The sequence below is a fragment of the Microtus oregoni genome, unplaced genomic scaffold, assembly GCF_018167655.1.
Source record: "Microtus oregoni isolate MIOR12 unplaced genomic scaffold, Mior012 000060F_ref0000265, whole genome shotgun sequence".
NCBI lineage: Eukaryota > Metazoa > Chordata > Mammalia > Rodentia > Cricetidae > Microtus > Microtus oregoni.
This window is the reverse complement of record NW_024543870.1, coordinates 4,486,913-4,513,939: the sequence shown is the minus strand read 5'-3', so window position 1 is coordinate 4,513,939 and position 27,027 is coordinate 4,486,913. Positions and strand designations below refer to the sequence as shown.

The window sequence follows — 27,027 nt, the reverse complement described above, 5'->3', positions numbered from 1 at the left end:
TTGCTTGACTTTAGAAAAGGAAGATGATTTGCATAGGACCCATTTACATAATGCAAATAAGCTTTTGTTCTCTGTGGAATCTGAACCGTGCCAAGGAGTGGGCACGAGTCAGGGATGTGTTGTATGGCCTCGTGTGCCACTCAAAAACAGTGCTTCATGGTACCACCCAGCCCAGGCAGAAACTGCGAACGTCTGTTACTTCCTAATGAAGTTTTAACACTGATGACAGGTATCCGAATAAAATACAGCATTGCCAAATGCCAGGACACACTGTGAGGTCAGACGCAGGAAGGATGGTTTACTATCTGGACACGGATGGGAACTTAAAGAGCAACCTGGATGCAGAGACCTTAGAGGACCATCCCTTAGCCCTCTTGCCCTTCAGATCCGCCACACGGTAACTCGCTCAACAAAGGAAAATGGGTTTTTCCTTACTTAATCTTCTTACATCAGCTGAATCAATGTTCTGACCGAGAAAGTGAATCCTTCCCAGGATTCTAACGCTCTGTCCTTCACATACACCTAGGAGCACACATTTTAAAAAAGTGGTTTATTGTACATCTTTGCATTTCTTAAGGCATGAACAATGTAAAGATGGGATGGGTTTCCGGAAGCATCACGTCTATTTTGACGAGGCTGGTACAAGCACACCACATCCAAAAACACTTCGGGTCTGAACTAACCGACCGCTCCAGCCCAGGAGCTCTAAGGTAGGGGATGACGCTTTCAGCCAGCAGACCAAATGTGTAGCAGTACCGTCATCTTACACGCCCCGATCCGCGTGAAGCACCGGTTACAGTGTGATCTTCTTGACCAACTCTTCCGCCTTTGGATTTTATACTCCCTTCTTTCAGTCTGCTTTCCGAGGAGGGCATGGGTTTTCTTTTCTTTTCTCTTTTAATTGTGTTTTATTTTTTTTTTTAAGGAATATGGTTGCAGCAAAACAGAAAGGATCCAAAAGTGGTTAGGAGCCTTGTCTAATGCACTTTTGAAAATCCATTATAAAGATGAATAGAAAAGCAAATGGGAGGTTTTCAGTAGACCCAGAAACCACGCGCAGCTATAAGAAACGTAATTGTGCATAGTTATTTATTCATCCGGAGTGTGGTATGGTAGCTACCTCTACGCCTCCAGTTTACCACAGCACAGGGCTCTCTACTTTGCTAAACCCAGGGTCCTTCCGAAGCTCCCAGTAGGTGTCATTAGAAACCCAGGCTTCTCTTTGATTTGCATCAATTACTTTTCTGTGGAAATATGAAAACCAACATTAGACACAAATTACATCAAGGTCAGATGAGAACTCAACTCTCTCATATATATATTATGCACACACACACATATATATATATAAAATATATACAGTACAGTATATAATATAGTTAGTGTGCTATCTGCCAACAATTGATAAGCTAGCAATGTCTGGCCAGAAATAACTAAACTGTTGTCATTAAATGATTGAAATGAAGTCAAAAAGGAAAAGATGAAGGGCAGGAACTAATTATCTCTAATTACCTCTGGGTAAGGAGAGACAGGATGGAGGCCCAAACACGGCTCTGTAAGTACTGTAAGGAAGAGCTTCCTCCCAGGAACTATAGAAATCTAAGTTACATAAATCTTTAGATTCAGTATCAGAAGTTGCAAAAGCCTTTATGATACCCATGTCTGAAGGGCACACTGCAGCTCTGAAGGTCACACTACAGACCTCTGAAGGTCACACTGTAGCCCTGAATACACACTGCAGCCCTGAGGGAACACTGCAGACCTGAAGGTCACACTGCAGCCCTGAGGGAACACTGCAGACCTGAAGGTCACACTGCCCACCTGAAGGGCACACCGCAGACCTCTGAAGGACACACTCCAGACCTGAAGGTCACACTCCAGACCCCTGAAGGTCACACTGCAGCCCTGAGGGCACACTGCAGACCTGAATACACACTGCCCGCCTGAAGGGCACACCGCAGACCTCTGAAGGACACACTCCAGACCTGAAGGGCACACCGCAGACCTCTGAAGGACTGAAGGACACACTCCAGACCTGAAGGGCACACTGCAGACCTCTGAAGGACACACTCCAGACCTGAAGGGCACACTGCAGACCTCTGAAGGACACACTCCAGACCTGAAGGGCACACTGTAGCCCTGAATACACACTGCAGCCCTGAATACACACTGCAGCCCTGAATACACACTGCAGCTCTGAATACACACTGCCGCCCTGAAGGGCACACTGCAGCCCTGAAGAGCACACTGAAACCCTGAAGGGCACACTGCAGCCCTAGGGCACACTGCCGCCCTGAAGGGCACACTGCCACCCTGAATGCACACTGCAGCCCTAGGGCACACTGCAGCTCTGAAGAGCATACTGCAGCCCTGAATGCACACTGCAGCCCCGAAGGGAACACTGCAGACTTCTGAATGGCAAGTCTGCACTTCCGCCACAGGATGATCATGAGATGACAGCTCTAATGGGGAGGGTGTTGCCCTGAGCTTTTCTGTGCATGCTCAGGAGGATGACTGATGATGGATCTGGAAACTACAGTCATCTCCATGATGTTTATATAATCCTTTAAATAGTCCTGTAGCAATCCTCTTTGATCCTGCCACAGTGGGGCTAAATATGAGCAGAAACAAGCTCCATGTTACAGAAATAAAATTAAATCCTAATGAAGTCACGGTGCCCTTGGAGGTAGAATCCCAACCACTGCTGCCTGAGGAGAGGTTCTGCCACTCCAAAGGGTCCTGATGAGGGAACAATGCCCTTTGGTGAGCTCCTCTCTATCTCTCTGCCCACAGAGAGAAAGGACCCACTGAGAAGAACTGCTGATTATGGCAAGTAACTTTTACACACACAAGATCCGATTCAGCATTTCCCTGTCCAGCGTAAAGTTACCCAAATCAGTTTAAGTCCTTGGATGTGCTGCAACCTTCTTTTTCTCATGGTCTGTTACAAATTTTTAGTAAAACATGAACTTGCTGTGGGAACGGCTGACTTACTTAAAAAATTTTGGTATATGTTCAAGGTTGTTTTCCTCCATGTACCGTCTTCGGGATCTTTGGAGTTCCTCAACTCTTTGTTTCTCTGCGGCAGCGGCTTCTAAGTTTCCCTCTTCCAGAAATCTAAGAGGAATACAGTTGATATCCCAATGTTAGCATCTTTTAGAAGAAAAAATACTGGCATAAAATTACCTGCTGAGAATATGACATCCTGAACAGCAGTGACATTGCTGCTGCCCCTTCACCCTGTCCCAGGCCATATGTCCACAGTCTGTCCACCAATTAAAATAGTTTCCATACGTGTGGATTAAATCACTACATTCAGGACCACAGTGGTATGATAAGGGGGCAGGCGAGTGGTTTGGCACTGAACACTTCTCTGTGTTGTCTAGAGTTCTACAACTTCAGATGGTTCTCTGGAGAATGACAGTCCAGGGTAAGAGCCACATGAAGTCACAGGCTGGTTTCTTCTTTGTGCATCCTAGTGCCAAATGTGTTAGTTCAAGGCTGTGGGTGCTGGATGGTGACCGGCTGTTCTCTATTCAGAGACAGACTGAGAGGCAAGAGCTTTCCTTTTTTACTGGGGAACATCAGGTATGAAAAAGAAGGTATCCTGAGACACAACTGAGAAGGTGAACACGGACCCAGTGATGATCTGTGAATGTTTACATGTGTGGCTGGCATGTGGACAGGAGCTTGCTAAACATACACAAGGCCCTCGGATGGATTGCCACCAGCACACACACACACACACACACACACACACACACACACCCTTACATTTCAAAACAAGGGCAAAGGAGAGTAGGCATATACAATATATGTTGCACAGGGTTAATTGATGAAATTAAATGTTAATCAGTGAGACACACATTCTGGGAGGACCATAAACTGCAATTTTTAGTGGAGAATCATATGTAGAATAGAATGAAGTAAAAGTCATACCATAACATTTTAGGAGGGGAAAAAAACCTCCACACGTACATGGGAAACAGAGAACCGCTGTGTGATGGAATGCAGGTGACATAGAGAAATTTGGGGAAATGAATTCTGTAGAAGTGGACATCATGATCACATAAAAAGAACAAAAAATGATGAATTCGGTAGTTTGAGTACAATCCCACAGCCTCTGGGACTAAGTTTCAGTCAGGTCACCTCCAGGTATTCCTGTCACTCCAAGGACACTCCATGTTACAGGGCAGTGTGTGTAAGGAGGTCAAAACCATAGGGCAAGGCACGATTCGCTAGTGACCAGCTGTGTGTTCAGACATTTGGTAACTGAACAGAAGGTTCCGGCCACTGTCCAGTAAGTTTCTGTTACAACGTCCCTACAAATGCCAATTTGCCCAGGGTAAGAACTTGGGTATTTCTGAGTGAATACGGGGATGAAAGAATGCATGAAGAGCAAACAAGTGATGGAGAGAAGAGTCCCAACGACCTCTGACACCATGACGTCATCTAGGATGGAGCAGAAACCCTGCGGCAACCCTGACCTTTGATCTGGCCGGAATCGGGCATCCGTGGGAGGAAGGAGGTCCTTCAGCACAGGATCCAACTCGTTGAGCTCCACAGCGAACCTCGTGAAGCCGTAGTACAGCTCATAGTTGGTTGGCAGGGAACCTGGAGAGAGGCAGAGAGCAGCTCTGAGTGTTCGAGGCAGGCGGCAAGGGGAGGAGCCCACTCCACTCATCAGGAAGAGCACTTAACATGAGCCCAGCTTCCAAATGGGCTTATAACTCATGAACACAACATCATGGTTTCCTTTTGAGTAATTGAACTGTTGCTAATTTGCTAGGTGATACAGTTTATGTTGACTGTCAGAATTGAGAGATTAACACACTTAATAAAACGCTGCCTTTAAATAAAACCTTGCATTACATTAATAGTCTTTGTTGGCCGAACACAGAATTTTCCTCACATATTCAATTAGGTAACTAAAGACCAGGTTAGTTAATACCAACGTTGAAATTTCACGAGTAGCTCCTCTCATGGACTTCCTCATTTAAAAGATGCAGACGGAAATTTTATTAGTAGTTGTTTAAAACGTTTAAAAATTATTTTTAAATTTGTTGTTTTGTGTGTGTGTGTGTGTGTGTGAGAGAGAGAGAGAGAGAGAGAGAGAGGAGAGAAACACCTATTCTTGGCTTTTTTCTTTGGCTCAGTTTTGTCTGTTCTCATCAAACCTTATTTTTTTTTTTTAATGTAAAGGTGTCTCAGGGAAATATGATGCGTGTGTGCAGATACCCATAGAGTCCAGAAGAGAATGTGGGAACCCTTGAGGTTGGAGGTGTAGACAGTTGCAGGCAGTTGTGAGCAACCCCCCATGGATACTGGGAATGATCCCAGTCCTCTGGAGAAGCAGCATGTACTCTTAACCGCTGAGTCATCTCTCCAGCCCCAGTGATTTCTTTTACTACCATGTGGATTTCAGGGGTTGAACTCAGTCTTGGCAGGAGGGACCTTCTTCAGAGCCCTTTCATTTTATTCCATCCTAACAATTTACACAAACACACACACACACACAGGCAGACAGACAGACAGACACACACACATTTTGAGCTATACCAAGTGTGTAGAGGTCAGAGGACAAAAGACGATTTGTAGGACTCAACTCAGGCTGTTAGGTTTGGGGGCGAGCACCTTTAACCTGCTGCCCTCTTGCCAGCCCCGAGAGCCATCCATCTATCTGTTGAGGCATCCATCCATCCATCCACCCACCCCCTGGCCCACCCACCAACCCATCCCTCCAGCAACCCACCCGCCCGCCGTACTTTCCCTTCCACCCTTTTTTTTCCCTAACAGCTCACCTTGCTGTCCAGGCTGATCGTGAACTCCTGAGTTCTAGCAACACTCCTATTTCAGGGTACCAAGTGTGAGGACCACAGACATCCACCATCGCCCCAGGCAGTGAGTAAGACACTTGCTTGGTGCCCAGAACCTCACTTATGCTAGGAAGTGCACCACCACTGCATTACACCCCAACCTTATATTCATGCTTATCAGTGCATTCTAAGGTGGAATCTGTGTTTGCTTTGCTTGCTGAAGTAGTCCAGCCTCCTAGAACAAAGCTGGTGCATGGCCAATACTCAGTAAGTAGTTACTAACAACAGATGAACTAGCCACTCTACCTGCAGGAATGTTCTTTTATTCTGTTTTTGTTTTTTTGAGACAGGGTTTCTCTGTATAGCTCTGGATGTCCTGGAACTCACAACTCACAGAAATCCACCTGCCTCTGCCTCTTGAGTGCTGGGATTAAAGGCATGCGCCCCCATGCCCGGCACTATCAGGAAATTTATAAACATTTAAAACAGTGGCTTAGGAAACCAAAAACTAGTTTTTTTACAGTTTATTAATTTTATTTGAAAAATTTTCATACAACATTTTGATTATATTCTTTGGATTGTGACAGTCCTCACAAGACCTGCACAGGTTCAAACCAGACAAAAATCTCAGCACTGAAAGAAGGAACTGGCCACAATGTCCTGTCAGTCTGCCTTCTTCTCTGTAGGGGGTGGGATCCTTAATACTATTTTTAAAAGTTGGAGAGCACCTAACAAATTCCAATGGAAATAGATGTCACGTGGAGAATTTTTTGGCCACTTACACTTTATTTTCCTTTACATGCTAATGTAGTGCCTGGCTGTGCTGATGTCTTTGGTGAAGCGCCAGCATGTGGCAGCTTTTCTGCCTATGTAAAAAAGCTCACTTACCGTGGCAAGTTACTGAATTTAGGGTTACAGATACTATATTTCCTTTGTTTTATTTAAAAAGTAAACAAGATGAACAAGGTCTTGCTTATGTGTTTCAATTATTTAAACTCTTTGTTTAGAACACCTAGCATTTGCACATATGCAATATGTTTAAATCAATTTCCCGTGGCAGATTTGAACAGGTCAGTTTATGGCATGACAATGATTTGGTCCATTTGTTAATTACCAAGTATCAAATGGTGGATTTTACATATAATATATTTGTTGGGTGTAAATATAACTGCAAGGGCCTTGAGCATTTACATGTTAGATTTCACTATCAATAGGAAATGCAAGGCAAATGCATGGTCCGCCCTCTGCTCCCTCCCTTTCGTTGCCCCCCCCCCCCCCAAGCCTCCTGACCCAGAAGCTCAGGCCGGCTCACCTGGTCTCCAGATGCACTTGGCAGAGGGGGCCACCCCGCAATAGAGTCCTTCATGCCACTTCCCAAAGAGCCGGTGCACCACCTTCCCTTCCTGGTCTATCACCACGCCCTGGACTTCATTCACGTTGGAGTTCCAGTAATTCACCTGGGAAACAAGCAACCCCCAGCGCTTTAGTAACACCAACTTGCCCTTTCCATATGCAAACCGTTCTTTCCATTGGAGAACAGCTCAGCACATTGCACGCTCAGGGAAGGTGGCTTTTCTTGCTTCTCTGTCTCAATAGCGTCTCACTAACGTAGTTTAAGTTGGCATGGAACTTCCCGTGTAGCCCAGGTTGGCACAAAACTCACAGTCCTGCTACCTCAGAGTCACATGCACGTGCTGGGATTAGTGGAGTGCCACAGTAACTGGTTAGATTAGTTTCTAAGCAGGGGGTAGTCTGAGCACTGGCTTACCACGGGCAAGGCCCTGGATTTGGTTCCTAGTACCAACACACACACACATACACACACACACACACACACACACACACACACACACATACTTCTGCTCCATGCCACAGCATGATAGCATGTCAGTCTCTAGCTCCAGGCCAGTTGGTAGCTAAAGAACCCAATATTAACTCACAGGCTAGTGATTTTGTCTTTAGATTCTCTCCCTTGGCTCACGGATCTTAATGAACTTGAGGTGGACATGATATCAAAAGAATTGGCAAATGCTGTAAGGTAGTTAAACATGGTGTGTGTGTGTGTGTGTGTGTGTGTGTGTGTGTGTATTTCTCCTTCAGACCAGCGTTACTCGGAGAAAGGTGCTCCAAGGGCATTTCTATCCACAACCTTTTCTCAGTAAACAAAAGCAGTACTTTCTCCTGGCCCAGTCTGGATTGCTACAGAGCAGGGTTAGATAAGTTTGGAGTGACTGTGGCTACCATCTCCATGGCTCTGCTCAATGTTTTCAAGAACTGACACCTGCATTAGAATCAGAACCCTACATACGATCACATTAATGTATTTACATTGTAATCAGGCACTAACAGAAACTAGAGAACTCGGTATAGAAATGAAATGCGTTCTAGAATTTTACTTAGTGTCCTTGTTGGCTATGTAAAAACAAGATTCCTTAAAAATAAACTTATTTCTCCTTTGACATGGTATTTCTGACCTCCACAAATCCAGAAGTTTAGATTCCTCAAGCAATCGTGCTTTCTTCTCTAAAATACTCTAAGACATGACACAGGGCATATCTCCTTCAATTTCTTCCTTGGGAAGCATTCCATGTGGTCCTTCCTCTCTTGTTCTATGGCGCTTCTTACCTTAACAAACGTGAGTTTGCAGAGGCAAACACTGCTTTTGGTATTTCTAATGGTTACTTCACCATAATGCTCGATCCATCTTCTCCCACTGAGGATGTTGTGTATACACGTGGTGACTTTGTTCCACACGTAGTAATCTCCATACCTACAGAGGACACAGCACTGATCAAAAGCAGTAGACACAGATATATTACTGTTCTTACAAGTGAGAATAGTCTTTGGGTAAAACTTCCTTTCCCCTCACTTCCCCTCATTCCTTAAAAACTACTGTGCAGTCATAAATATGCATGACACAACCCCTTTACTTAAGGGATAATGACGTGTTCTCTAGGGACCTAAAGCCGCTAAGTTCAACAATGCCTCTTTCGTGCTCCTCTGGGGCTAAGAGTATGCTAGGGGCATAGTGACATGTAAGCAAATACTCAGAACAGTCAAGTATCATGAAGGTTACTATCTACAAATGAGCAAAGCATACGAGGACAGAAGTGGGGGTCATCCCTAGCTTTGCAGGAACACGGAGTGATTATCAAGCGAGAGACACCAGATGAGGCTTGTGGTTTGTACTGTGGAGGTGGGCACAGTGTATGGGGGGTGTATCTATAAGACACAAGGGCCAAGAGAACCTGGTATCTGGGGCCCTGCCATTGGTGTGCTCCAGATCACGAGGAGGGCAGGGAAGGCACTTAGTGACCTTACAAAGGGTCTACATTTACTGGCAGGTGATGAGAGTATTTGTGGACAGATTGGAGGAAAGAAGCTTAATCAGATACACGTTTGAGAACAATTACTCTCAGAATGCTCTCATAGTACACTGTCATAATAAAAGCTAAGAAGATGACATTGTCATAATAAAAGTTAAGAAGACGGAGCCATTCTTTAGGAAAAAGACAGGAAGGCGAACAAGCATATCTAGGGCACAAATCCAGTGTATATTCTGGGGAATGAGGTGCAGAATTTCTGCCAAGCACTGGGATGGCACGAGCACAAATCAGATGGAAGTGTATACATTATTTTTTTTTGGTTTTTCGAGACAGGGTTTCTCTGTGGTTTTGGAGCCTGTCCTGGAACTAGCTCTTGTAGACCAGGCTGGTCTCGAACTCACAGAGATCCGCCTGCCTCTGCCTCCTAAGTGCTGGGATTAAAGGCATGCGCCACCACTGCCCAGCTGTATATTTTCAAGTACAGTTATATTTCATAATGAAATAAAATACTTCTCAGGCCCAGCTGGTATGATACAGGTATTAGAGACACCAGGGAAGACGATATCCTCATGACTTTTCACTCATTGGATGTTTATCTCTTTCATCTTGCCTTTCCCCATATCCAATTCATCAGCTGGCTGGGTATGCACATGTGTGCATTCGTGTACATGTGTACGTGTGTACGTGTGTGTGTGTGTGTGTGTGTGTATGCATGCATGTGGAGGGTAGCCTTATGTTTTGGTCTTTGCCTTCCGCTTAGAGACAGGCTCACTCTGCTGTTTCTCCGCTGCATACTGCAGTGTGGCTGGCCTGTGTTTTCTGAGGATTCTCCCGTCTCCACCTCCTGTCTTCCCACAGCAGTGCTGGATCACAGACACTCATGCTAGGTATATGGCTTCTGGGGATTCGAACTCAGGTCCTCCTATTTGTGCTGAAGTGCTTTTTATATACCTAGTCATCTCTTTAGCTCCCCACCCCAGCACATCCTACCATCCAAATAGATGAAACCCAAATCAACCAGACAAGCAAAAAAAAAAAAAAAAAAAAAAAAAAAAAAAAAACCCAAACTCATATCTTTGTCCTCAACACAAACCAAGCAATTTAAAAATATTTATAGTCTATCTCTTCTAAGTCTTTTTATATAGATTATGGTATAAAAGGATTCCATCATTACTTTTTTTCTAAATAACTTAGAAATTTAAGATAGATCCTTTATATAAGCAAGATAGATATACAGGTGAAGTTATAAACAGGATAGAAAAGAAACGGATAAAGAGTGAGCTTGCTAACAAAAGCATAGATTAATATGTTGGCGAGAACATGGCAGCTCTGGGCTTGATCCAGGAGGCCAGGACAGAAGCAGGAAGCTGCTGCACACAGGCTAAGGTTATTCGTCCTTGTGGGAGTCCATACTGAAAAAATCATGCTGAAGGTAACAGAGACTATGGGCATCCAGGGAAATGGACCCTTTGGACCTTCCCGCGTACCCACTTGTTCTGGGAGAGCAGAAGCCTGAGAGGGGAGGAGGGCAACCTACTTTGGAAGCGTAACATTCAGGGTTCCAACCGGCAGGATCTCCATCGACTTCCCCCAGAACTTATTTTTCCATCTGATATCTAAATGAGATAGCGAGAGGACAAAAATACAATGCTCCACGTCTGATCGGTTCTGTAAAAACTAATAGTGGTATTGTATTTTACAAAGCATTTTTCTTTTTTGCAATTCTAGCAGATACTGTACTGCTATCTAATATTACAAGGACCTGAGGACAGCCAAGGTGAAAAGACTGTGATTCTTCCCAGACTCATTGCTTATTATTTCTCCACAATCATGTTCCCCGTTTGCTTCCATTTAACGGAACAAATTCCAGAAGCCAGAATAAAATATGTACATGTGGGAGACACTCATATATGCATATGAACACAGACCCTATGGTGCTTTGATCCCCAGACAATAATAAACACTAAGTTCCGACTAAATGATAAAAATAGTCACCATATATATCAAGCCCGAAGTATATGTAAAAGTAACTGTGGTATGGTAAATACACTGACTTACAACACATCTCCCCTGTGTGAAGGAGAACTTGGGATAAAAGGATAAAAAAGTAAACTAAAATCTTTACATAGAGATAGCGAAGATTTATGAGCACATGGGATGAACTTAATGAACACATCTCTACACTGGCTACGCTATAGCCCGAAGTCCAGCACTTTCTAACACATCCAAGCACTTCCTCTTATTCAATGGCTTTATGTATTTCACTTGGAGACTCAGATTTGCCTGCAAATCTCTAATAAGCACCTGGTCCCATCTGTATAAACTAAGGGAGCTTAGGGTTATTTTCATACAACTTCTGACTCTTGGGTATAACCAAGAATTAATTTATTTTCTTATTTTGCCATAAAGTTCAGTTACAATATCTGTCATTGTGAGCTCTCAAGTTCAGGTAATACTTCCTGTGAGCAATGAAACACCTTCCACATGCAAAGAAATATTTTACACTTAATAGTCAAGCCAGGAAATGCATCCTTTTCTCCTGGGTGGGGGGGGGGCTGTTAAAGCTTTATTTTAGGTAACACTGCAAAACTGTACCCCAACAATGGACCTTAATTAGGAGAGGCTTCATTGCAAAGCCTGAACTCTGAAGAGTCAAAAGACCATGAATCACTTTAGTGTTTAAACTGTTACCGCTTGGGGGAAGGGCTGTTTCAGATCTTCTATGTGTGACACCACAGGGTGCAGAAGCTCCTGTCCTTATGTAAACAGTGCAAGATATTTGCATATAAAAGACTCACTGCTCTCATACACTTGAAATTATCTCTGGATTCCCTGTAAGAACTAACACAGTGTCAATCCTAAGGAAATGGTTGTCTATAGTTATTCTTAAAAGAAACCTAGTCTGTATCCGTTCCGTATAGATAGTTTTGCTGAGTGTTGCTCATCTCGGCCGGCTGACTCTACACATGCTCCTGGAGGTATTGGGTTGACAGATGTCTAGACAGAGTGCCAGGGAGCATTCCTTTGGGATTAAAATCTCTGCACATGCTCCAAGAGTAAGAGGGCAACAGACACCAGCGCCACAGTATAGAGGCCCGCAAGGCACGATGAGATAAGGTGAACCAGGCTGGAATGGGAAGCTCGGAGCTGATATTCCAAAGACCCAGCATCTCACTTCCAAGACAACATGGCTTCATATTAAACTGGAAAATTTAATTTCTCAAGACGATTCCTGCCAACATTGAATAATAGTCTCTGAGTTCTCAAGACAGAAATCAAACTGAGCAGTGTGCATTCTGTTGCTAGAAACTGTCCACAGGTCTTATACATTTGACTTTCAATTGTAATTGAAATACAAACCTTGCCAGAACACAAAGTTCTTTGATTCACAGTGGCAGGCAGAAATGGGTGGATGATGGCTAACCTGGTGAGAGAGAGAGAGAGAGAGAGAGAGAGAGAGAGAGAGAGAGAGAGGAGAGAGAATGATGCTATTATTCCAACTTCTTTAAATGGTATTTTTTGTTTTTTGAGACAAGTTCTCATGTATCTCAGGCTGGCTTCAAATTTACAGCATTGTTAAGCCAAGCCTTGAACTCCCGATCCTGCTGCCTCCACCCAGTGCTGCGGTTACAAGCATGCCCACCACACCTAGATCACCAACAATACTGTTTCAAAAAAAATAAAATCACTCTGCCCCCCAGTGAAAACTAGAGTATCCATTCTAATAATAAATTCATCTCAAATACTAAGTAAACACAGAGGTCTTACACACACACAGTGGGGGTGAGGAGGCAGTTAAATGACATGATTTTTCTCTTAACTGATAAGACAGCCTGTTCCAAATGCACAGTTATGAAAGTTCTTCTCTTCACCAAACCGTCTCTTTAACGTGGACGGCAACCTCACTTACTTGTTCTGAGAAGAACCGGAACCCCTTATCTTCTCTTATGCATTCGTAGGTCTCCCCCAGGACGGGGTTGAACGGTTTGCTTCCTGCTCTGAAGTAGGTGGAACAGTACCCTGAGACGGCAAACGCAGCAACGAGAACCTGTGAAGACATCGAGAGAGTAGCGCGATGTAGGAGTCACTCAGGTGCGTTTGTCTCTACCCCTACAGACTGCACACACTCCATGTTGAGGGGGGCCGAATTGACGCCACGCGTGTTTTCAATTACTTGAATCTCCACAAATACACAGGTAAGGATAAGTCAAACCACCCCGATGAGAAGTGTCCGGCATCTGAGTCAAGCGCTCTTCGCTCATGTGTCCACCCAATTTCCTGACTATCACAGATTGATGTCAAAGGTTCTGGAAGCCAGTTTGTGAGCCATGTCCTGGGCACACCCTTAGCCCCACAGGCGGGAAGGTATGGCTGCTGGTGCTGGATAGTGCAGAGGTCAAGTTTTCCAGCCTTAGGAGTAGAGGACAAAGTACCAACAGCAAGTTGCTTTCTTAGAACTACATTCCTGGCCCACAGGACTAGCTGACAGATCCAGGCTCAGCATGCTTATACCCTCGCAGGAGGTTTTAATCTCTTTGCTAACATTTAGGGGGCACTCTAGGTCAGCAGGTGTCACCGACCTGCAACTCAAGGTCAACATGCATCTATCCCAGGAAGCCATGAATGACTCCACATGGGAATGCCAAGGGCTGAGACCACTGTGGGAGTCTAGGTCATGAAGAACTCACATGAGTAGCCTCCAATAAGAGGATCTAGAATTTTCTGCCCATGCTTGGTTCTGCAGACCAAACCTTCGCTAACACCTATGCCGTGAGGACGTTATACAAACAAAAGTTGTCTACACGATGGCTGTGGCCTCGCTCGGGTCCTGCCCTTCCTTACCATCCTCTCATAGGGGTCGTCAGTCTCCGAGGCCTTGTCCAGGAGCTCGCTATACTCCAGTTCTTCACAGAGGTGCTGCAGAGTGTTGAGGGGCTCGTTGAGCTCCACGGGCATGGAGACCTTCGACAGGTCTTTGCCAATGTTGTTTCTCAAGATATTCCACAGGTTAATGTTACTGGTGTCAGGGCAAGGAGCAGGCAGGCACGTGCGGCGGCCGTTCCTGAAGGCACCTCCTGTGAGCTCCCCATTCAGGACTGGGAGAGGAAGAAGGACAGTGAGTGATGTGTCCCCTCTCTGGTTCATAAAATCAGAGTGGAAAGGAGAGCCCTTCATAGAATTCTGACTGTAATAATCTAATCACAGCCTCCTTAATACATAGTGTCATTTCTATATGAAGTTGAGAACAACATGCAAGACATCAGAGTACATTTTAAACAAAGTTCTAAATATACTCAAATATTTAAAAAGAGTGCTCTCTCTCTCTTCCTTTCCCTCCCCCCTCCCTTCCTCCCTCTCTCCCTTTCTCTCTCTGTGTGTGCGCGTGCATATTTTAACGAGAGGGACTTGACATTTGTGTCTGAACAAGATGTACGTCTTCTCTACTTAACCACATACGTCACAGATTCCACAGTCACACACCCTGACAGATTATGCGACAGAAAAGCTATCGATAACTAACTGAAGGGGGACAATTGGTGAGCAGAAGAAGGGAATGCCTGGCTAGCAATTCACCGGGGTTGTAATCTGGCACGCAGAGAGAACAACCTGGACGCTCAAACGATGCATACTTTGCCGAGAAATATTGTCGGCGACACTGGTGTTGTCTTCGGATATGTTGTCACTCACGTCGCTGATGTAGGACTCATCGTCAGAGGCCTAAGGAAGGAAGGACAGACAGGTGATGAGGACGTCCCTCAGGATTCCTGCCTTGAAAACTCAGATCATCCAATGGTTGAAAGTAACACAGTCTTGTTCAAATGAGAAGCAGACGTCACTGTGAACACATACTTGGCTCAAGAAATATTTGAGTGTCTTCTACAGGGAGCTAGGGAGGAACCTCTGTTTTGACGTCTCTCCTCAGCTAGGCTGGGGGAGGCTAGAATGCTTAATTCAGGAAAACACAGTAACATATATAAAATAGGAGGCCTGTGGCTCTACCCTGAGGACTCCAGATAGGCTGCCCAGAGCAGGATCATTGAGTGGAAGGTGTGGAGGTGTCTGAGAGAGAATAGGAGTTGCTCAGTCATTATAAGAGGGAGAGGCATAGGAAAAAGGGAGAGGCAAAAGCAAGAACCATTAGGGAAACATTCACCCAAGGACTGCTGGGAAGTAAAGAGTGACTAAGTGTAGAGAGACAGGAAAGGGCACAGCAGCGATGATAGGTTTTCATGCCAACTGAAGGGTTATTAAAAACCACCAAATTGCAAGGGAGTGCACACAGAGTCAAGACTCAGTTTTCCAGAAGATGCCTACAGCTGTCTTTAGGAAGGTGAATGAGAAGATGCTACACAGATCTAGGGAAATGCTGTAGGACAATGGTCTTGTACCCTGTAAAGATTTGTCCCTTGTATTGGTCTAATAAAATGCTGATTGGCCAGGAGCCAGGCAGGAAGTATAAGTGGGGCAACCAGAATAGGAGAACTCTGGGAAGAGGAAAGGTTCAGTGTGCAGTCGTCACTCAGACATAGAGGAAGCAAGATGAGAATGCCTCACTGATAAAAGGTACCAAGCCACGTGGCTAATGAAGAGAAGAATTATGGGTAAATGTAAGATATAAGAGTTAATAAGAAGCCTGAGCTAATAGGTCAACCCTATTTATGCATTTGTTATTGACTCTTGACGGGCAGTGTAAGTCAGCTTTTCCCAAAGAGCCAAGGACAGCAACTGCTTCCGCATCTCCTGCTCTGCCCCACTTCCCAGCCCACAAACTGTATCTTCCATTTCTTCACCACCTATGTGCTCTCTTCTTCTGATCCCACTGCTCCGCCATCTACTTTCTCACTTCCTGTGGCACCCAGCTGGGAGTGGCTGAGCTGTTGTCTGGGCCCTTTATGTACCGTTGCCTAGGTGCTACCCAGGGTCCAGCATCTGTTTCTTGATGATCTCAGTCACCATGCTTGCTGGGTGTGAGCACTGTTCTTTTGCTGTTCCTCACAGCTTCCTCTCATCACAGTGGTCCTCTCTGGGTTCCACCTCACCAGGCCAGAGGAGAGATGCTCATTCCTGGGAGAGATCAGGGCTTGGGCCCAGGCTACAGATGCTGCTGAGAACATTGAGCATGACCTTCAGTCTGTACTGGTTACCAGGGAACGCCATTTTGATTCTCCTCACCTTTTTTTTTTTTTTAAAGCTTTATGTCAGTATTTTGCTACTGAAAGTTTTAAATTTGAATATAGTAAAAACTATTAGGACTAAGGGCATAGCTAAGTGATACACAGCTAACCTAGCATGTGCAAGGCCCTGGGTTTGATCTCTTGCACCATGAAAAATGGTTTAAACTATTTTTAATTTCTAATATTTCTAGATTTAGTGACAATTTTTAAATTGGGGTTGAGGGGGTGGGCTGTTAGTATTGTGCCTGCTGTACGAACATAAAGACCTGAGACTGGATTCCCAGGACCCATGGGACAGCTGGGTGTGGTGAATGTGCCTGAAGTCACAGCAGCGGAGGAAAGGAGACAGACCCAGAGCTGGCCAGCCAGCCTAGCCCAGCCAATGAGCACCAGGGCTCAGGGAGAGAATGTGTCTCAAAATGAGATGGAGAGAAACTGAGAAAAGATACTGGAAGCTGACGTATGACTTCTGCTCATGCATGCGTATGCACACAAACACACCCAGAGGCATATGCATACAAGAACACATACACAAACACACACATACACTTAAGTAAATAAAAGACAGGGTTGAAAAGAGTTCACGTAGTTCTCTTTCCAGAGTTCACCCATTTCCTGTGGTAAACCCTGACAGAAGGACCGCACACGTGGGTCAGGATAACAGGAGGTTTTGCTTTTGCATGTAAAGTCTACAAACACGGCAATTTAAGAACATTTTTTTTACGCTTGCTTCGGCAGCACATATACTAAAATTGGAACGATACAGAGAATATTAGCATTAAAAAAGAATATTTTTTTCTAATTCATAATCTCCCTCTGTGCGTGGTCTCCATGGTTCTCACCGTGAAGAGAGCTAGCGGGAATACCACTAAGCTCAGTAAAACTGAGCTCTTTAGCTTGAAGGGGAAAAGGGCAAGTCGATCTCTTCCACCCAATCGGCTTCCAGAAGAAGCCGATCTCACTGATTACAGACGAGGAGACCAGTGCCTATCGGAACTGAACATCTATCACAAGCATGCTTACTGTTAGCATTTGTTAAAGAGCATGCTCTTCCTCTCTGGCGTCTGATCTCTCCCAAACTGGGCCATAAATGGTACAATGTTGCTGGTGCAGAATTCCGAGGGGACAAGGGGCATGGGTCAGAGGTGTGCAAGTCCTAAGTTTGTGGTGCAGTAACTGGGGCTGGGCTATTTGCTGTGGTCCTTTCACGTGGTTCTTTGCATGGGCCAAGACCCTGTGGTGTTATCAAGGTCGGTCTTCTTCCCCGTGAGCTAAAAGTGCTGGGGTCGAATATTTTTGTTTTGAACTTCAGGGTTCAAAAATAGTTCATGAATTATTTTCTAAATGTGACTCGGCATGTCCCTGCATTTTAAATTCTAAAGCCGACACCAGGCTGGTCGATCACTCTGAAAAGAAGTAGGCCATCTTCAAACACCAGTGATGCAGCTTTTAGTAGACAGTTTTCTTAAAGGGAGCCAAGGACTCATTAAATAAATGCACTGGGAGAGACCACATCCCCAGTCAGGGAAATCTGGATGTGGGCACTTCCCAGAAGTGGGGGAATGGCCTGGAAAAATAAACAAAACTCTTCCCTTCATGACATTAGTAAATACTTATTGAGTGCTGGTTCTGAATTCACTAGACTGTTCCAGAGACCAAGTGGTAAAGTCTCCACCTTCATGGAACCTGTATTCTAGAGGGGGAAACACAGGACAGACAAATGGAATCGATGGAGCATAGTGTTGGGGAGTGGTAACTGGAGGGAAACACAGACAAGGCCGACCGAAGGCTGGGGTGGGGAGAGGGAACGGACAGAGCCATGCTGAGGTGGGTCAGCCATCACGGGCTTCCCTGATGGTGTCTAATGAGGAAGAACTAGGCTGAATGCAGGGAGAAGATCACAGACATATCTCTGGGAGAAATGCTCCTGCCAGTGTAGACGGCGAGGGTAAAGGGCCCATCTCCACTGCCTTACAGGACACACAACTTGCACAGACCCTGCAGCTGTGACGGGAATTCATACACCAATCCTTGCCTTGCTAGATGGGGTTGCTGAGTGTGTTAGCGTAAAGGCTTGGGGAGTCTCTGATGGGGTTCTCGAGACTGGAGAAGAGGTAGACCTAGGAGCCATACCTTGACTAAGGAGGAGGGACAGCCCTGAGAGACTCACAGTGACCATCACCTGAGTTTATTTCCTGGCTAACTCCTGAGTATTGTGGCATAGGAAGAAGATAAGACTAAAAGCCACTCTTTGTGAAAACCTCTAAAACACAGGGCACAGGGACAGGTATGCAGTCCGGTTCTTTCCAGTGTGGGTCACACAAAAGACTACTTCTCTTAGTTACTAGAGACAATACGGTTTCTTTAGCAAATTGATAACTCTAGGAATCACTCCTTTGGCTGTGGGAAGGATCTATAACAAAAAGAGACAAGAGGCTGCACCTGAGTACAGAGAATGGATTATTAACATTTTTGTGTAGCAGCTGAATTGTTATCCTAAGAATACTGGGAATTGGGACATGATTAGATTTGCCTTGGAGAAATATTAAGTTACCCAGTCGAAAAGGTTTCTAATTCTCTCATCCTTTCTGTATTACCGAATGGTCCCTGCAATGAACTCTGCTAACAATGGCTGGGTTACTTGGTCATGTATATGAATTTTTGATTATTTCCCTTTATTCATCCAAGTTAAGAGCCCTGAGTTGCAATCCTGAGTCACCATGAAGTGCTCAGGAAACGGGGAGCACCACGGTAGCTTCCATACTTCCGCCCTGCTATAAGGAGAGCCTTGTCCTGTGACATAAACAAACACCTCTAACAGCCCAGAGTCCCAGGGGCTGGCGGTCTTTGCCCAGACTCACAGTTGCAGGCAAACGAGATGGACGCACCCAGGACCCTTACCTCGTTCTCTGATGAACTTGCAGACAGAAGCACCTCTTGGGCATCGAAGAACTCGGACACAGATTCTGACATGGAGAGGCGGCTCTCATTGGCCACCTGCTGTGACAGAGGGAGGTTGACATGGATTTGCTCACCGGCCTATAGGAGAAAGAGAGAGAGAATATGACAGAATCAGGTTTCCCTCCTAGCAGCACTGCTAGTCCTCCAAGTTAGTTAGATTTCTAGAGAATTCCAGACTGCCCATTAACACCAGTGTCCAAGTTCCAGTTGCCACCATATATGATGTCATCTACTGTGTCTGGAGATACCCAAAGGCAGAATGAAAAGATGGTGATGTGACAATTTGATTTCAAGTCAATGCTCTATTGGTAACAAATGGAATTTAACAGGTGAAACCTCTTTTAAAAATGTGAGCGGACTGTGGTCTTAGGCCTGACATTGCTGGTCATAGTCTAAGCCAGTGGTTCTCAACGTTCCTGGTGCTTTAATACAGTTCCTCATGTTGTGTGATTCCCACCATACCATTATTTTCATTGCTACTTCCTAGCTGTAATTTTGCTACTGTTATGAATTGTAACGGAGATACCTGGTGTGAGGTGCAGGATATCTGACGTGCGACCTCCAAATGGCTCATGACCATTTGTACATTAAACCTCAAGAAGTATTCACAGAAACTTCTCGAGACAACTAAGATCACGGTGATGTATAAAACTAATTTCTGAAATAGGATATATCTAATTTGATTTCCAACCAAATCGTAGATTTTAAACTAATTAAACATGTCTAGACTACTGAATGTAATTTCAAGTAAAATACTGCTTATGTGTGCTGAGGCACACATGACTGCTTTCAAGGAAGATAAATTGAATTAGAAATAATTTTAAGAATATTATATATATTCTAATTCACTTTTCAGGGTGAAGACTCCAATTAAAGATTAAGTAATTTCAAAATCACATTTATTCATTGGGTGTACTATGGGGGCACACACACATACATGGATGTAGGGGGCTGGTTCAGAGGTCAACTTGTAGTGCTCTGTTCTCTCTACCACTATGGGGCTCCCTGGGGACTGTACTCAGGTCATCAGACTTGGTGGCAAGCGGCTTGACTCGCTGAGTCTCCTTGCTGGACCTAAATATTTTTTCAGTGATAAGTCTTAGAACTATTACTAGATTCTGAGCAACCGACTGGATATAAATGTGATTGGAGTCCAGTGGGACCCTAAGCAAGAATGGAGACAGTGGACAACCTAAGTCAATGGTAGGATACCTTGGGATAGTTCAAGCTGATGCCTGAGTCTGATTTACGGTAAAATTCATAGTAAAAATATATGGTTTGGGTGCAAATAAGACCTTAGCATTAATTTAAGCTCTTATTTTGTTAGATGTATTGCTATATACACAGCTTTAATTTCTCACAATTAATAAAACAGTAACTTTACAAAATCTTAGACATATTTTAGCCTACATTCTGAATGGTTTTCTATTTTTCATGTCATTTCTTCATTATAAAAAACAGAACAACAGTATGCCCTGTAGAGGCCGCTGAGAATGACATCTGAGGTACAATGTGACTGCTTAGGGCAGTCCCCAGCACACAGCGGTTATGACACCTGTTAGCCATACCTAGGGCCTCTGGGCGCTAGGCACACACCCCACCACACTTCCAGTCCCTGCTGGCTTTTGATCCTCTGAGTCATCAGTTAGCTTTGTTTCAGCAAGAACAGGTCTTCTCTCCCTAGATAACTTCTTTCAAAGAAACCTTTAAGCAGTTCTTATTTAACAGTTTATCAGGTAAAATTATTTTCAGCATTTCATTGGACATTTGGTGCTAATGAACTCGTTAAAAAAAAAGGGAACAAAATACAGATGCAAAAAATAAAAAAAAGCTGGGCTAGATAAAAAAAATTAAATATTTGGTGACATCAGATGAATATAGAAATGAATGAAAAGAGACAGCGATCACCGGGAAATCATGATGTCAAGTACACACATATGTTTTAATTCAAAGACTACTGAGCTGTCTGCAACACAAGTATTTATGGAGAAGATATTATTAACGGAAAACAACTGTTTAAAATAAGCAAAAATATGTAGAAATTCAGATGCCATACAATAGATGTTTTCTAACTGTTCCTAAATGAGCCTTACCTCATCAGGGCTAGGGATAATATTTACACTGACAACCTGATCACAGATGATAGACTCTGAGTGTATTCTGTTCAGCCGACTCCTGAGCTCAGCATTCTGGTTGAGTGCCTTAAAGTAACAAAAACTGCAATTGTAACTGCAAATTAATAGGCAAGCGTTACAAGCAAGTACAAGGGACCACTTGAGACAACAACATTGGAGAGGCCCTAGCTCACATTTTACCATGTGCTGGACCATATCAGTTAAGAAGGAAATAAATGGCTCCGAGTTATGGTTATGATGCTAACTTTTTGTAATATAAGAGCACTACTTAAGTAGGTTAGGGAACTGAAATATTTAATGGGCTTCATAAAAGTGATACATGGATTTTCTCCTCCATAGAGGCAGACTTACTACATCCAAGACCAGTCTACCACCACATATAAATTACCTTGTGCCGTCTGGGATGAAAGTTATTGATTACTTCCTAGCTTTCTTTTGTTCTACTCTCTAAAGTTCAGGATTCGTTTCAAAGACGGGTCATCATCTCAAAAATACTTGGAATAATTAATGAGCAGGCTTTAGTGTACATCATTATCTTTCTGGGTGATTGAAGGAAATGGAGGGCTTTTTTTTCAGGCTCTCATAACTAACCCTCCTGGCAGAACAGTGGGACACACAGAGGTAACTTAGAATGTGCTTTTGCTGAGTAGTTGGACACAGACAACCATAATAAGAACTTAAGTCCAACAGCAAACCAACTCCGATTTTCAATACACCCCAGCACTTTGAACACACCAGGAATAAGCATCAGTAAACACCATTTACATAGTCTAGCACATGCAGCTAGCGCACCTAATACAAGAACAGAACAGCTTCACGTAAGTGTGCCCCTTACAGGACCCCTGGGCACAAAGCGTGGGGAGCCTTCTGCACTTCACACTGATGGGTGGGAATGCGATCATTTCTGTCTCAGGAATCAGCTCACTGGAATTTTCAGGTATAATGTGTGTGTGAGGACAAGGCCTGTGCAAAGATGGGCAATCCCTTCCTTCCTGTTAAAAACGGGAATTTTGAAACGGACACGGATGTTTTAGAGTAGACAATCTATGCCAGGGCTCACTAAAGGGCGTCGACCCTGGGGAATGTGCATTCTGCTTCATGTAGAGTATCAACAGATATGGAGACTCCTATCAATAGATATGGTACACCAATGTAAGCCCAAGAAGAATTTGATAATTGTAACTGAACTCATCCAAACGCTCTGTAAACATAAGGACCAAAACTTGACACCCACGCTGGGCAAGGCGTACACCTTAACCACAGAGTAAAGGCTGTCCTACCTTTCCTCTCCTTCCCCAAGTCTGGTTCCTACCTTAAATTCCAGTTTTGCATTTTGAGGGCAGAATTACTTAGAGATTTTGTTTTAAAGCCTTTAGGGCTATTGGCATGATATATAGCAACACATTGGAACTGGTGTGACAAGTATCTGGTGATTGAAGGTGGATATTGATCCAACAGCACTCATGTGGGGAGGGGAGAAAATGCCCGGTTATCTAAGAAGCCATGGACATACTAGGAAAGAGATGAGTAAGTAAAAAATGGTGGCTTTAGGCTCATCCTCTGTGGTGAGCTCACTTGTTCATTCAGATATCCCCTTTGCCCATAAGTATGCACAGTTATTGAGATGTTCGGGCCAAACCTACCTAGCCACACTTAGTAAGTGGGAGGGCTTTGGCAAGGCATTGGATGAGCTGGTGGGCAGAACCAGTCTTGATCTGAGGTATTCACATAAATCTGAGCCATCCATTCTTTTTCAAATGACCCCACCTTCTGCTGACACTGGCATTGTGTTCATGAATCAGCCCTCAAGAAGCCACAAGGGTAAGCAAAGATCTTGTTCGGGGAGGGAACATTAAACTCTTTTCCCCATTTACAAGGAATATTGCAAACCACTTCCTCTGGGGATTTAAAAACATTAAGACCTCACTTAAACTCTCTTCTTGGCCAATCTGCATTAAATGTGATCTGCCTACAGACACATGGAAGACACCCAGGGAAACCTGTAAGGATTAATATGGTAGAAAATGAGCTAAAAGAGCTCTTTTTTGTTTAAATGTGAAGACAACCTTTTCTTTTTCTGGCAATTATACAACGGGAAAAATTCTAAAGCCGGGTGGTGGTGGCGCACGCCTTTAATCCCAGCACTTGGGAGGCAGAGGCAGGCGGATCTTTGTGCGTTCGAGACCAACCTGGTCTACAAGAGCTAGTTCCAGGACAGGCTCCAAAACCACAGAGAAACCCTGTCTCGAAAAACCAAAAAAAAAAAAAAAAATTCTAGGAGTGACAAGATGAGGATTCCTGGACTTTTGGACTTAGTGCCCACCTGAGACATAGAAGCTGTTGGGAGTCTGCATTCCCTCCTTCCCCTTACTTTCTCTTTTGAGACATGGCCCTCCTAAACAGCCCATGCCAGCACTTGGAATTCTCCTTTCTCCGCTTCCTGAATACCTGGGATTACAGACCTGTGCTAATGTATCTAAGGGCTGTGCTTTCTTTAGTTACAAAGTCAGTCCGCTGAGACGGGTGACTTCTGAAGCCCTTTTCAAATTTGAATAAAATGCCAAGTTGAAATCATGCACATGCTTCTAGGGCACCATTCTGAAGAACAACTGCATAGCCACAGGGGTGTAAGATAATTCTGGTCAGAGGGTTTTCTGGGATTTACATTGGGAGTACGGAAAGGAAAGCTTCCTATACTTCTAAGGGCCAGCCCTGGGCAGGAAGTGCACTGGCGGCCTAACAGGAAAAGATGATGGTGTTGCGGGAGGTCCTCCCACTCCTCCAGCCTATCACCGCTGAGGTACCTGCCCATTGGGGCGTGGTTTCTCTCCCTTTAAAAAAGCGGCCACTTCCCTCTCCTCTCTCTCTTCACTTCCTGCTCCACCGGCGACTAGACTCCTTTCCTGGTTGCGTAGAGGGCTGTTGCCTGGGACAGTGATCTGTAAGTTTTTTCCCCTTTAAATAAATACCACCCTAATAATCATAACCCCGAATTGGTGTGGCATTGTTTGTGACTTACGCCTTCATGATGGCTTTTTCCCAGTATATGCTGTTTACTTTGAGATTTACCGGGATGGTCTGGAGACAGATGTTTTTAACCCACATCTTTAATTTTTTTAGTGTTAAAACTCTGTTTTCTCCTCAGTTGGGTAGCAAACAGGTTATTATGGTCACCAAAGAGAAATCTTAAGTGTGCTCCTTACTGAGATGAAGAACAAACGGTCTTCATTTTGTTTTTTTACTTTTAAGTTTTTCAAACTTACAATAGTTCTCTGAAATTATTGCTAATACTTAAGATCAAGGATATGTGCTATACATGGAGAATAATTATAATTTGTTGCCAATATGTTGTGTTGACACTGTATGAAAGAAAAAAACTTGTATTCTACTTTTATGCGCAGTGCAACATTTTACTAGTTCCAAATTTCAAGGTTGTAACCAACGTCCAAGACTAAATCCTACTTCTGTTTCAAACAGGCATCCCCTCCACGGAAGTCCGAGCAAATATGGGAAAGAAAGCACTTCCTTGATCATATATATGCAGTGGTAGGTGCAAGACTTGGTCTTTGACACAAAGGGAGCAGAACTAAGTCACTCCGACTCTGGCAAACTCAAGCTGGCCACCATGCATGCATCAGCCCGTTTTAGCAATCTTTCTCAGGCTGGGTCCTCCTTTTGCCTTGATCATCAGTCTGCTTGGGCAATTGGGTGCAGTCCAGAACCGGAGCGCTGGGCATAGTGTCCCCAGCAGGGACCAGCACCACATTTTCTAACAGTATCATGGAAATTGAGAATACTGAAGAGTCCAGGTATTGAAAGAGGAAACACCGTTGGAGTGATAATAACATGAAAGACCACGGAACATGATAATAATTTGGGAATGTGTTCAAGGAGAGTAAACAGGGACAGAGCAAGGAAAAAGGAGGAAGATTCCAGCCACTGGTGCCAGCCGCCAAGCAAGAGAAACTACGGGGTCCTGCCCAGAAGAGGATAGATGTGCTTTGTACATAGGGGCCAAGGCCAACAGGGAAGCGCTGAGGAACCAGCACTGTGCGGTGCCTACTGTCTTCACTGAACAGTCATACAGGGACCATCTGCACTCACTAGTGCTTCTAGACTGTGTGAAAGACCCCACAGAGCATGCCCAATCCTGCCTCCAGTCCTCAAACAATAACAATGTCTAACACCTAAAAAACAGCAGTACCATAATGAACCTTTACATCCCAACTTCTTCAGACAATAGATGGGAATTTAACTTAGACTCAGGGAGACACTGGGACGATCGTTTGACTAAGTGGAATTGTGGGTTCTGGGAAGGAAACAGCCTGAGCTGGAGGGGGATTAATAACACTCAGCAAAGGTTTTCACACAATCAAACCCTTTGTTGAAGGTAAATCTGCTTCAAAAGAAGTGAGAGGATTAGTAAAAAAAAAAGTCAAAACCCAAATTCTGCACAAACAGCCTTGCTTTTTTCTCAATTAAAAATTACTGTTATATTTAGAAAATTAAAGCATCTAATATGTTTTGAATTCATACCATACTACCGGACTGGGGACACCAGTGTGTCATTCTTCCTAGCTTTTTTATATTGTTTCCCAGGTGAACGGCTTTCACTTCTTACCTGTACTTTATGCTCTGGTCATGAACACATGCTTGAAACTTTTTAGAAACACGATTTTGATAGCTGCACTGTAGGCAATAGTTTCCCATTGGAAACGTAGGTAGTGACAAAGTTTTACTACAGCAAACACGTTGTGATATCAGCATGGACCCACAGAGACAATGGGTTACCATGGAGACTTGATACGTAGCTAAAAAATTGTAAAGAATTCTATGAAAAACGTCTTCATACCCTCAGATTTCTTGGGGTCCCAGAGAATTGCAGAATTCAGAAACAAATAAGTAGACATGGGATTTCTCTCCCATTACAGAGGACCTATCTGCGGTCTGTGTAGTCTTGCGGACAGGGAGGGTGACAGATAGTATGGCTGGGATGTTAAATTATGCCATATGTGCCTCGAGCCAACTTTTTGTTTACAGTCTCGGTCTTAACATACTTAAATAATTCTAAGTGCGCATTCTCCCCACACAGCCTTGAGCCTCAGATGCACACTCTGTCAGCTCAGTTGACAGCAATGCCTTTTTCCCTCTCTCTCAGCAATGCACAAAATAACGACGTCTTTAATGACTGTGGCATGTTGATGAAGTGACATATAGCAATTCCAGCTGGAGTGGACGGGTCGGATGCTGTCGCTCACATTTGTACGGACTCACTTTACACTGTATTCAGCACAAGCTGTGTCCAAATTCTGGGGTAAGAAACCAAACCAGCAACGGTAACACAGCATACTACGCTGCGGGAGAGACCCACACATATCCCGGCAAGTTACTGCTTTGTTAATTGGGAGTGCCGAAGCTGTCCTAGTTTTATACTACACAATTTAATTCTAGTGTTCATGAAATGAGGGCTGATAGAGAATAAGGTCACCTAAAAGGGACAGAAGCCAAAAAAAGTCCTATTCTACACATGTATGTTCAACATCTCTGCTTGTCATGGATGTGAAAGTTACATTTCACGAGGGGTAAAATTAAACAATTATGTTGTGTTTGTGTC

The 27,027-nt window shown here is 44.2% G+C and overlaps 1 protein-coding gene across 10 annotated transcripts in view; it reads right to left on the bottom strand.

Annotated features, from left to right (window-relative positions):
• Positions 1 to 553: 553 nt before the first annotated feature.
• The window catches only part of Osbpl6 (oxysterol binding protein like 6), a 157,941-nt gene continuing 131,467 nt past the window's right edge, over positions 554 to 27,027 (bottom strand). For 8 of the 10 annotated variants that reach the window (XM_041639739.1, XM_041639740.1, XM_041639741.1 and 5 more), the window contains 12 exons: positions 21,372 to 21,479; positions 19,219 to 19,356; positions 14,773 to 14,860; positions 13,985 to 14,238; positions 13,053 to 13,190; positions 12,503 to 12,566; positions 10,680 to 10,758; positions 8,442 to 8,586; positions 7,129 to 7,273; positions 4,488 to 4,614; positions 2,995 to 3,117; positions 554 to 1,244 (listed from right to left, as the gene is read on the bottom strand). In XM_041639739.1, coding sequence (XP_041495673.1) covers positions 1,136 to 1,244; positions 2,995 to 3,117; positions 4,488 to 4,614; positions 7,129 to 7,273; positions 8,442 to 8,586; positions 10,680 to 10,758; positions 12,503 to 12,566; positions 13,053 to 13,190; positions 13,985 to 14,238; positions 14,773 to 14,860; positions 19,219 to 19,356; positions 21,372 to 21,479 — 1,518 coding nt within the window. In that variant the 3' untranslated portion in view covers positions 554 to 1,135. The remainder of the gene's footprint in view (positions 1,245 to 2,994; positions 3,118 to 4,487; positions 4,615 to 7,128; positions 7,274 to 8,441; positions 8,587 to 10,679; positions 10,759 to 12,502; positions 12,567 to 13,052; positions 13,191 to 13,984; positions 14,239 to 14,772; positions 14,861 to 19,218; positions 19,357 to 21,371; positions 21,480 to 27,027) is intronic. The other 2 variants (XM_041639745.1, XM_041639748.1) reach the window with 1 other exon arrangement.